At 27.7% G+C, this 12,847-nt stretch overlaps 1 protein-coding gene across 1 annotated transcript; it reads right to left on the bottom strand.

Annotated features, from left to right (window-relative positions):
* Window positions 1-6,567: 6,567 nt before the first annotated feature.
* Window positions 6,568-9,889, bottom strand: LOC126900775 (uncharacterized). Its single transcript, XM_050676712.1, has 5 exons — window positions 9,794-9,889; window positions 9,376-9,656; window positions 9,197-9,314; window positions 8,048-8,401; window positions 6,568-6,880 (listed from the first exon to the last, which is right to left on the bottom strand). The coding sequence occupies exons 1-5, from the start codon at window positions 9,816-9,818 to the stop codon at window positions 6,762-6,764; spliced, it is 897 nt and encodes a 298-aa protein (XP_050532669.1). The 5' UTR covers window positions 9,819-9,889; the 3' UTR covers window positions 6,568-6,761.
* Between the last annotated feature and the right edge of the window lie 2,958 nt (window positions 9,890-12,847).

Below are 12,847 nucleotides of genomic sequence, written 5' to 3'. Positions count from 1 at the left end.
GAACCTTGCTGCATGATAATTGACTTACAATAACGTCCAACTTCTACTAAATAATAGATACCATATTGTATTATCGTTCTAACTGTATGATATATTTCATATACCCGATTGTTCACGATAATTCTTTTAATTTTGAGTTCCTAGGCTTAGTGACATGTAACTGTCGACAGTCACGCTTATAGTGAGTTATAACGTGTAATTAAAATATTATCATTAATGGATCAAATGAGTAGCTATCTCCTTTATTACAACATTCCTACTCGATATTTTTCTGAAGTTCAAAGTTAACAAAACATAATATTTGGTAGTTATCATTAATATAATAATATTATTCATGATTACAGTAATTTCAGATAATACTATTTTATGCTTATACGCTTATACTATTGTTGTTATGACAATGGATTTATGTGTGTAGCTTTATTTCATTAGGTAATCAAATAAAACAAAGAGCGACAAGATCTGTTAGTAAATTTATCAACCTACCTGTTATCAACAGTGTAATTTTCATTCATTCGTCTCCCCGTCATAAAGTTGTTTACATCAATCCCTCCTTATCGACCAAACATCCGGCTACGTTTATTGTAAACAGCTACCGTAAAAATATACTAACTCCAAAATGCATTCTGTTAATTTTATCTTTAAAAACAGCAAATAGGAAAAATAGCAATTACAACAGTTATAAAAGAGAAATAAGTAGTAATACGTAAAAGTGTTCAATGTGAATTTACCAATAACAAATTGTTCAATTTAAAAGTAGTAATCCAAACACAAAAACTTATCAAATTTAAGTCTGGAATTAGCTGATTAAATTTTATATTGTTACTGTAAAAAAAAAAAACTTTTATTAAATTTATATTGTTATTTTTACTTACCTGAACACCCTGTATATGTATATATAAAGGTGTTCAGTTAGTAAGGAAATGAGTTTCTATTGTTTTCATTGTTTGTAAAAATTTACCTGTTTCCTTATTTACTGAACACTCTTTATATGTATGTGTTTTAGTTGTATTGATCGTTGCAATTAGCTTCAATGCGAAGCTAAGAAGGTATTGGTTTTACTATGATGTGTTTTTTTTTTGTGTCTGTACCACTTTTTCTCAGCTCTCACCGAACGGATTTCTTTCAACGATACGTCAAATATCTCAAATCGTATATAGTCGAAGACATTACCCTCAAAAATTGAAAAAATTTCTCTCGTTCCCCGTAAATGGGGGAAACCTCCAAAAAAATTACAAATTTAAGAATCGCTAATTTTCGAAATTTTTTCAATTTTTTTTTCTTAAAACTGCAATAACTTTTTCAAAAATGAACAAATCAATATAATTTTTTTTTTATAGATACTTGATGTACATCATTTGATATATTTTTTTTATAAATCTAACTCTTTACCTGCCCACAAAGGGGATTTAAAATCACAACTTTTTCACAAAAAATTAACTTTTGAAAATGTTCCGGAAAGACTGACACTTTTATATATATCTTAAATTAAAGCTAATGTAATATAGTTTATTATGGAAAAAAAAATTTGACCTCTAACTTGTCTTCGTAGTGAAAATTGCTACCAAATGCTATTTTTGTGTGAAAATTCTCGATTTTATATTTTACATTGTTTACTTTAAAATGATATAACTTTTTAAAAAATGTATGGATCAATACAATTTTTTCATGAGAAGTAGTATTTATATACACCTTTCATTCGACTTACTTTTTTTTTAAATCAGACTATTTCCCTATATACTGGGAGGGGATCAAATCTGAAAAATGCATATAAAAAGTAGAACTTTTTCAATTTATCTTTTGAAAGTGTTCAGGAAGATCTGATAATTTTATATATATCTTAAATTAAAGCTAATGTAATATACTTTATTATGGAAAAAAAAATTTTGGACTTTATTTTGTCTTCACGATGAAAATAGACATAAAAATTAATAAAAAAATACGATTGTTGTTAAATAATTCTGTTTTATGTTTTTAACTTAATAATTCTATAACTTTTTGGTAAATGTATGGATCAATAAATTTTACTATATTTACTATAATGTGATTCTATTTTGTTTTGCACGTCAAAATTCTTACTTTCTTACTCTTTCATATTCTTTTGCTAATCAATACTATAAAGAGCCCAATTTCGATTTAGTTAATATGTAAACTTCAAAAATTAAAAAAAAACCTCAATTTTAGTTATGCAGAAAATTTTTATAGTTCTATAATATTTTATAGCTTTTTTAAAATTTGTATATTTTTATGGCTTTTATAATATATTGAGCCTTTCTATGGCTTCTGTAAATTTGTACATTTCTATGGCTTCATTAAAGTATTTAGCATTTCTAAGGATTCTTGATTTTTGTACATTTCTATGGCTTCGCTAAAATGTTAAGCATTTCTAAGGTTTCTTAAATTTTGTACATTTTTATGGCTTCTTTAATGTATTGAGCATTCCTATGGCTTCTATACATTTTTACATTTCTATGGCTTCTCTTAAATGTTAAGCATTTCTAAGGTTTCTTGATTTTTGTACATTTCTATGGCTTCGCTAAAATGTTAAGCATTTCTAAGGTTTCTTGATTTTTGTACATTTCTATGGCTTCGCTAAAATGTTAAGCATTTCTAAGGTTTCTTAAATTTTGTACATTTTTATGGCTTCTTTAATGTATTGAGCATTCCTATGGCTTCTATACATTTTTACATTTCTATGGCTTCTCTTAAATGTTAAGCATTTCTAAGGTTTCTTGATTTTTGTACATTTCTATGGCTTCGCTAAAATGTTAAGCATTTCTAAGGTTTCTTAAATTTTGTACATTTTTATGGCTTCTTTAATGTATTGAGCATTCCTATGGCTTCTATACATTTTTACATTTCTATGGCTTCTCTTAAATGTTAAGCATTTCTAAGGTTTCTTGATTTTTGTACATTTCTATGGCTTCATAAAATTTGTATAATTTAAATTTTAATTTAAATTTTGAACACTACTTTAATTTAACAACTTATAGCATTTACATTCGTTATTTGAAATCAAACAAAATTTTAATTATAAAATTTAATCTGGTGCTTAAAATTATTCAATAAAAATGTTATATAAAAAATAAAATACAACTATATAAATGATTCAACTATATAGACTTTTTTTATTCAAGTCATCAGTAGTATTGTAAAATAGGCCTAATAAAAGAAAGAGCAAGGTCTCGAGGGTCATGAAGACGATAATTCATAACGGTGTAATAGATGAATTTATTGTGTGGGGTGTGAATATTCTTTTGTAAAAGTGTGTTTACTTTTGGCGCAGGACCTACCCAATTCAAAATATTGAAAACTGATTTATTGAATAAACGGTTCGCACAATTTAACGTGAATGTCTTCTTATCTTTCTTTTGAATTTGATTTCTATGATCACGTAAAACACATGTTTTTACCGTTTTTTTTATTTACATTGATAATGAGATGTGAGTATACAGAATTTTGAGGGCGTTGCGAGCAATAGTAAAAGTGAAATTGATAAATATCGAGCTGATTGTCATATTTAACATATTGTTAATAATATTTGAAAGAACAGAAATCGGTGAGATCTTTTTTATTAATACAATGTGTCTAATGTTCCTATTGTAACAAAAACATTAAGAATAGAGTGCGCTATTTCTTATTGAGAATTTAATATAAACAGAATTTTATTCAATATAGTTTACGAGAAATATTAGTTTTCATTTTAATTTATATTAAACGTTACTTTGAACATTATTTTTCCTGTAAACAGAATACCCTTAAAAATATTGCGTTTACAAATGCTTTTCATCGCGTTTTTGTTTGTCTATAGTATCAACACGATTAGAAACAAAAATATTAAAAACATTCATAATTTTTTCCAACGTTAAACATCATGAATTTTATTTGAAAGACAACAATTTATGGCCTAGTAGAGTGAACAAAATTGCTCACGTAAAAAAAAAATCATTCATTTTGAAAATAAGTTGATTAAGTTTTATGAAATACTGCTGTTAACTTCAGCAAAAGAACTCGTCTTTATTTTTATCTTCTTGGTGTGTTTGTTTGTATGTGCGGCTTACCATTAAACAAAACTAGAGAGATTTTTTTTTATACAAGACTCTTAATAATGAAACACTATGCGGTATTACATTTATCCGTCTGACTTTTGTTCAACTTAAAGCTACAAAGGATTCGAATAAGCTCATTCTAGTGAACAGTACAATTTAGAAGAAAAAAGTTACAATTAATAAACTTCCGAGTTTTGAACTATGAACGACAGTTAAAAAACTGTGAAAATGTCAATGGTATTTTAAATTAGTAATTTTTATAATCTATTGAAAATCAAGTAAAGATATTATGAAGTTAATTGAGTTTAAAACTTCTATCGAAATGTTCAAGAAAAATACTAAACGAATCAAACAGTTCACACTCACGTACAGGTAAGTAAAAAACTGTTCAATTTAAAAGACGTGTAAACAGCAGTGCAGGTTTACAGTAATGATGTTAACCCGTAGAATTATATCGTTTCGGCGCACAGATAGGCAACGCACGTGTTCAACTTCATAATAATATTATTACCGACCAACTTTTGCCGGCATCGTCGGTAGAACAATCAAATTAAATGTCTTATAAGTATTTCGAACGCGTCGTGTAAGTTTGTCGAATAATTTAGGCGCAGAAATTTGAAGCGGGTGCACATATTTTTACAAAACTTACTGTTCTCAGTGTAATTATTGTTATTCTTTGTTAAACTTAGTTTTACTTTAAGTATTAGCAGGTAAATAATCAACTACCTTACAACCGCGAATTCTGTGATCATGGCGTCCACGGGTTTTCTTTGGTCGTAGCACTTGAACAGTATGTAGGGCTTATGAAAGTGATACCGCAAACGGTTCTTTGGCCTATTCAAAGGATTCTATTTGTCTCCCTTATTATGTACAAGAATCTTTTCAGCTTACCGTCACGATACTTTTCTATTTCCATCAGCGGCTTAGCGCCTCGTATACCCAACGACTTGAGGTCGTTGTTCTTAAGTGGCCGTCATCGGCCTATTGAATTTCTCGTAAGTTTCTCATTAGCTTATGGAATATCACCGGGTTCTTTTGCTTTACAGTGTACGACAAACCGTGTAAACGATCAAGTGCAGTGAAGGCGACGCTGATATAGTTGTAGTCCAAGTAACTTAGTCAACACGGTATAACCTAACGCCTGTGGGTCTTCCAGCACTACTATGTGCTCGTTGTGACTGCTCGACCCACCTTCATTTTTATCGTATACAAACTTTTGAAACGAAGACCCAGTAGCATATTCCGGTTTGGGATTTAATAATGAATTGTCTGTTTGTCTTGAGCACCTTTCGAAAGAGATCAATAGTTGTTTTTACTTTTATAGTCAACCGAACAGGCTCATCTTGACTAGAAGTTCTCAGATATCCCGTTCCGCTATTGAAGATAATAACTGAATTTTTTTACCTCTTCAAATGTGTCTAGAGTCTCTTATCGGTTTGAAAATTATCGGTTGAGTTTCAGAAGAACCGTAGAAGAAACTCCTTCGGCCGTCAGAGTCTGTGACAACCAACTTTTGAGAAAATTGTAATTTATAATCATCGTGAACACCTTTAAAGAATGACAATTATAATCGGACTATACAAAATACTACAGACGTGCTTAAATTACAATACGCAAACGACGATCAGGTTATTTTTACTGTATGACATATTACTTCAAGCATCGAGTCATGTGACTGTAATCACAAATAGTATTACTAATGTACATCTCATGTAATTAAAAAAGTTAAAAGATAAAATATAGTGCGTAAATGTGATCACGAATTCATCTACATGACATCGTTTTATTTTTTCCACCTACGCTAAGAAGCAAATAATTTTTTTTATACAATTGACATATATTTTATAATACATTATATTTTTTATACAATGTAATGAATTAATCCATATTATAATTTATCAATTTTGAAAACATATTATTATTATTAATTGTAAAAGAAACTTTGTCAAATTATTGTATCTTACCAAGTTACGTTTTTCAAATTAAGAAACTATGAAAATATTAATGAATTAATTTTCAACTAATAATTATAGAAGGGTGGAGTAAATTTCAATGAAAATTACATTCTTATTTTACACTATGAGTGTATTTAAAAAATATTGATTTTTAATAATTGTACAGATCTTAAAATATTATGGTATATCAATTTAACAACAATATGTCCAACTAAATTTTTTTAAATTCAATCACTAGTGTAAAACAATTTTATTGTCCGTCAAATGTACCTTATCTAACCCTACTATGAATCATGTCTCATTGTTTTAAAAATCAATAAAGCTAACTTAAAAAATACTGGAATTTTGTTTTGAAAATTTTAATTCAATATTTGTGTACTATTTGTTAAAATATAACACATTTAGTATTTCTTATAGCATTCACTCAAGTGCTATTAGCTGTTATAGATCTCTTTTATAAATACTTAGTTCTAGTAATACTAAATGTATACCTTATATGTTCCTTTTTTTTTTAATATTTAAAAAATGAAACTATAATTATTGAATATAAATAATTTATTAACAATAAAAATTCAAAAACAAGAAATTTCAAAAGGATTAAATAGTTGAATAAACAAATAAGATAATAATATATACAAAAAAAACGTGTAAACAATTCATTAAATATTTTGATTTGCGATATGATGTGCATCAGTCCAGTGACGTTTTTGTTTAAGTTGTGTCTCTTCAAACGCATTAAAAACCAAATCAGTGTATTCTAAATACAATCACCACAACCCAATGTCTTTTTCCATACAGTATTGTTAGGTACTTCATTGGTTAACGAATTTTGATTTTTAACGCAGAAAAAGTTATCAAACTTTTCAATCAGTTTTCCTAAAATTTTGAATATTTTTTAAATATAAAATTAGTAGCTGTAAAATAAATGAGAGATATTATTGTAAATGGATAAAAAATTGTGTTACACCTTAAATTATTTAATATAATACTAAATGAATTTAAGGAAATACTTAGAAATAGATTATTTTACTTACTAAGTCTTATCGATGGTGTTCTTTCGAACACAGCATCTGACATATCTCTAAAAGGAAATTTACGATTTATATCATAAGTACTAGATCTAGTATTTTCAAAATCAATCTTATCATCTGAATTTCTATGTTCGGTTTCCAAAAATGTATTAGGTTTTTTACTTATTTGACTTCCGTTAATAACGGGCTGGAAGTCGACCTTTTGATTACGGTTCACATTTAAAAGTGTCATCTTTTTATCACAATGATCACCACAACCCAATGTCTTTTTCCATACAGTATTGTTGTGTACGTATTTGGTTGATGAATTTTGATTTTTAACGTAGAAAAAGTTATCCAACTTCTCAATAAGTTTACCTCAAATTTTGAATATTTTTTAAATATAAAATAAATGAGAAATATTATTGTAAATGGATCAAAAATTGTGTTATACCTTACATTATTTAATATAATACTATATGAATTTATGGAAATACTTAGAAATAGAATATTTTACTTACTAAGTCTTGACGATGGTGTTCTTTTGAACACAGCATTTGACATATCCCTAAAAGGAAATGTACTGTATATTTTGTAAGGGCTTGATCTAGTGTTTTCCAAATCAATCTTATCATCTGAATTTCTATGTTCGGTTTCCAAAAATGTATTAGGTTTTTTACTTATTTGACTTCCGTTAATAACGGGCTGGAAGTCGACCTTTTGATTACGGTTCACATTTAAAAGTGTCATCTTTTTATCACAATGATCACCACAACCCAATGTCTTTTTCCATACAGTATTGTTGTGTACGTATTTGGTTGATGAATTTTGATTTTTAACGTAGAAAAAGTTATCAAACTTTTCAATCAGTTTACCTAAAATTTTGAATATTTTTAAAATATAAAATTAGTGGCTATAAAATAAATGAGAAATATTATTGTAAATGGATCAAAAATTATGTTAAACCTTATATTATTTGATATAATACTATATGAATTTAAGGAAATACTTAGAAATAGAATATTTTACTTACTAAGTCTTGACGATGGTGTTCTTTTGAACACAGCATTTGACATATCCCTAAAAGGAAATGTACTGTATATTTTGTAAGGGCTTGATCTAGTGTTTTCCAAATCAATCTTATCATCTGAATTTCTATGTTCGGTTTCCAAAAATGTATTAGGTTTTTTACTTATTTGACTTCCGTTAATAACGGGCTGGAAGTCGACCTTTTGATTACGGTTCACATTTAAAAGTGTCATCTTTTTATCACAATGATCACCACAACCCAATGTCTTTTTCCATACAGTATTGTTGTGTACGTATTTGGTTGATGAATTTTGATTTTTAACGTAGAAAAAGTTATCATACTTTTTAATAAGTTGACCTAAAATGTTTGATATGTTGATGTTATAGTTATTAACTTAATGTGAAGCGTAAGAATTTTAACATTAGCACTATGAAAATTTATTTTTTTAATCGCATTTAAAGCTAGGAGAATTTTTTTTTTTTATTTATTTTGATTTTGAAAAATTTTATAATTAGTAAAAAGATTTTCTAAACTTTTCTAATCAACATTTTTCTAATATGGTTCTGAAAAATAAGAAATACCACAAAGGTAATGGTTTTAACAATTCGCCTAAGGTAAATTGATTTTTATATTATTTTTTCATTATATTTAAAATATACATATATTTCTCACCAATTTCTGGACAAGTATATTCTTCAATGGTATTCTCTGTGATTATATCTAAATGATCACCACAACCCAATGTCTTTTTCCATACAGTATTGTTGTGTACGTATTTGGTTGATGAATTTTGATTTTTAACGTAGAAAAAGTTATCATACTTTTTAATAAGTTGACCTAAAATGTTTGATATGTTGATGTTATAGTTATTAACTTAATGTGAAGCGTAAGAATTTTAACATTAGCACTATGAAAATTTATTTTTTTAATCGCATTTAAAGCTAGGAGAATTTTTTTTTTTTATTTATTTTGATTTTGAAAAATTTTATAATTAGTAAAAAGATTTTCTAAACTTTTCTAATAAACATTTTTCTAATATGGTTCTGAAAAATAAGAAATACCACAAAGGTAATGGTTTTAACAATTCGCCTAAGGTAAATTGATTTTTATATTATTTTTTCATTATATTTAAAATATACATATATTTCTCACCAATTTCTGGACAAGTAAATTCTTCAATGGTATTCTCTGTGATTATATCTAAATGATCACCACCATCTAATGACATTGCTGGAGTTTTTAAAACATAGGATGAATGTAACTCGACTGCCTAAAAATCAATCAAAATTTTTATATGAAATTCTGTACTGCTTATTTTTAATTTTACTCACAGATTTAACCCAATTATTAACTTTGTCTATTTTACCAGGCTGATCGCCAGAACTAAACTCAATTGAAGTTTCATTTTTAGCACTATTAGATAAATTTGTACATTTAAGATCGTCTAAGATCCCGGAAGTACTCAAAACAAATTTTTTGTCCAGATTTTTAGGCTTATAATCAGAAATATTATTAGTGTGGATATCAACTGATACAAATTTCTCCTCATCAAGTTCACAATTACCAAATGCATAGTCGCTATACTCGTGTTTGATGCCATTCAATCTTAATTCTAGAAAAGAAAAGATAGCAACTTTATCTAGTGAAATAATATTCTACACAAGAAAATGATTTATGCAATTAATCAAAAATTAATTAAAAGAAATAAGAATTAAAATGGTATTGTTTTACTTTAAAATAGAGTATTACTTTTTATTTTTCTGTGAATATCCATATCTAAAGAGTTTTATTAGCACTTTGTATGGTTTTAGTATAACAAAATAAATTGTCTTACTTTCTTGAAGGTTCGCAAAAACTTTCTAAAGAAAATTAAAGAAATAATTAGCTTTTGTGTATTTACTCAATGCTAACGGTTTACATGGTGATACAAATAGCAATCAGATTTTATAGCCAATAGTGAAACTCATTTGGTTACTAAACTAAGTACAAAAATCCCAGCACAGTGGTGTGGAGGCACAGTGGGGTCATGGCATAGTTGGGTCCAGTATAGATGATATCTGATAGTGATTAAAATCACTATCATAAAAAACGCTTCGATGCAAATCTGTAGATAGTGTTTAATTAAAAAAAAAAATTGTCAAAAATGTAGGAGAGCTGAGAAAATAAATGATAGCTACAAAAAAAAATCACATAGTAAAATAATATTAATATGAATTTCTTTTCACGAGAGGAGACTGCAGTAATAGGATCCTTGATATTTATTGAAGTTATTGAATCTAAATGAAATAAAAATCAAATGAGTTAAACATTTTTTTCTAACTCAAAAAAAATTAAGAAAAAATTCAGTGCCACAGGCGTGAAAGACCCAAGTGTTACCGTCTCATAAACCTTACATCTCATTCGTCACTTAATAAAAATGGAAATTTAGCTAGTTTAAATTTTAAAGTAATTTTTCTCGACTTCAAAGATACAAAAAAATTATATATGTTTAACTTTTTATACTATGTCAATTAGATTGATATAATATTTATGAAAAACAGTGTAATCCCCTTATAATAAAATAAAATACAAAACCAAGAATATTAACACAAAAATAGTAATTATTTAATACGGTAGCTAGTTTCACCATGAAGACCAAATAAAGTCCAAAATTTTTTTTTTTAATTATAAAGTATACTACATAAGCTTTAATTTAAGATATATATAAAAGTATCAGTATTTCCGGAACACTTTCAAAAGTTAATTTTTTATGAAAAAGTTGTCATTTTAAATCCCTTTTGTGGGCAGGTAAAGAGTTAAATTAATAAAAAAAATATATCAAATGATGTACATCAAGTATCTATAAAAAAAAAATTATATTGATTTGTTCATTTTTGAAAAAGTTATGGCAGTTTTAAGAAAAAAAATTGAAAAAATTTCGAAAATTAGCGATTTTTAAATTTGTAATTTTTTTGGAGGTTTCCCTCATTTACGGGGAACGAGAGAAATTTTTTCAATTTTTGAGGGTAATGTCTTCGACTAGAATCGATTTGTGATGTTTGACGTATCGTTGAAAGAAATCCGTTCGGTGAGAGCTAAAATATAAGCTGCAGAAGTTTATTTCAAAATTTGTAGAAGTTAGTATAGTTTAAGCAATAAAAGAAAAATAATTATTTAAAATAAATTATAAAATTATTTTATATTTTTTTACATAAAAAACTTAAAGAAACTATGGTATTTAAATTATTATACAATAATTGGTTGTCATTTTGTCACAAGATACAATATCTTTAGAGTGAAATTATTATTATCCATAAGAATCACATGAAGATAAATTAAATTAAATGTATTGACAATGTTTAGTGAATACTCAACTAACAATATACAGAGTAATTCCTTAACTAAATATCACAAAATACGTTCGAAAGTATTTTAGTAAATCATAATTTAATTTTTTAACAATAATAGTTTTTTCTTGTGTTGCTTTATACAAACAATTAATTTTTTGCTACCGGTTCATAATATGACAGGGTGTACAGTTTATTGTATTTTTATGAACCAGTAGTGTTTGTCGATAAACAATATGATAATTTTGCAATTTTTTAAAATTAGTTATAGTTTTAGTTATTATAGAGGTGGAAATAATGTCCATGCACTCAGATCTGTTGGTCCATTATGTGCACCTCATACCGATATATCTTAATTCGGTTTACCCACCTAAGTGTTATCACCGAAATGTTATTGCAATATACTTATCATTGTATAAAACCATCAATTCACCTTTATGGATGACCAAAGAGTCCTGTCTTTCCGGCGAAATTTAGTAACTCTCTGGGTCTTAGGTTTTTAATATCTTTTTTTTTCAGTAAAAGGTTTACTCAAGTAGTTTGATCTTAGTGTGGACAAGGTCTCACATTCACACATAATGTGAAATGAGTCTTTCTCTTCTACTCCACACTTCCTGCACAGTAGTGATTCCGATACTGCATCACGTAAGTTGCTGACTATTTGCTAGTAGATGGTTCATCAAGTGTTCTGTTGTTCGCTTTAAGACCTTCGAGTGTGCGATTCTTCTGCGAAGAGTCGCCAGTTTACTCTCTTGTGTCCGAAAGGTTGTCCGTAGGATCCCTGTTCATCCCAAATACGTTACTTTGTGGTTTTTCTATGTTTTTGTCCATATTCCCACAAGTCTTCGAGAAATAAAGGTCCATCGCAGCAGAGCTCAATACTGTGATAAGGCTGTATACTCTATGGTGCGCCAGATGCCATAAAGGATTCCAATGATCACTTTACCTTTTGGCTAACTACCCTGTGACAAGTTAGCAACCCTTTCACTTGGTATGACTGGATTAGGAGAGCCTATTCGCTGTTAGCAAGCAGATATGCCCTGGCCTACCGGTCCCAATTAACCAAGTTATGACCGGCTAAGAGAAGTGGTATGTATCGTCACCCCCACTGAATAAACTAGGGTTCGTGGGGTTGTTGAGCGCGTGATCCTTGATGATCCACCTGCGGGTTTTTTAAAAATAAGTACACTTTATTAGAATTGATCCTTAACTTTAAAAAATTGTAGTTCATAGTAATTCAAATAAAATAAAAACATTTTTAACACAAATAAATTTTTTTCAATTGAATAAATTTGATTGTTTAAAATAAATTGTGACTGTCATTTAAAAATTATAAGTTGATAAGAGTTTTGGGTATACAAAATGGTAACAGAAAATTAATTTTTCGTGTAAAACAGGCTAACTAAAAACTATATTGTTAAAAAAATGAAATAATGATTAGGTTTAATATTTTCGAAAGTATTTCATGAAGAGTAGT

This window comes from Daktulosphaira vitifoliae, unplaced genomic scaffold (genome assembly GCF_025091365.1).
Source record: "Daktulosphaira vitifoliae isolate Bord-2020 unplaced genomic scaffold, ASM2509136v1 Scaffold_1, whole genome shotgun sequence".
NCBI lineage: Eukaryota > Metazoa > Arthropoda > Insecta > Hemiptera > Phylloxeridae > Daktulosphaira > Daktulosphaira vitifoliae.
The sequence above is the reverse complement of the archived record's forward strand: the minus strand, read 5'-3'. Positions and strand labels throughout refer to the sequence as shown.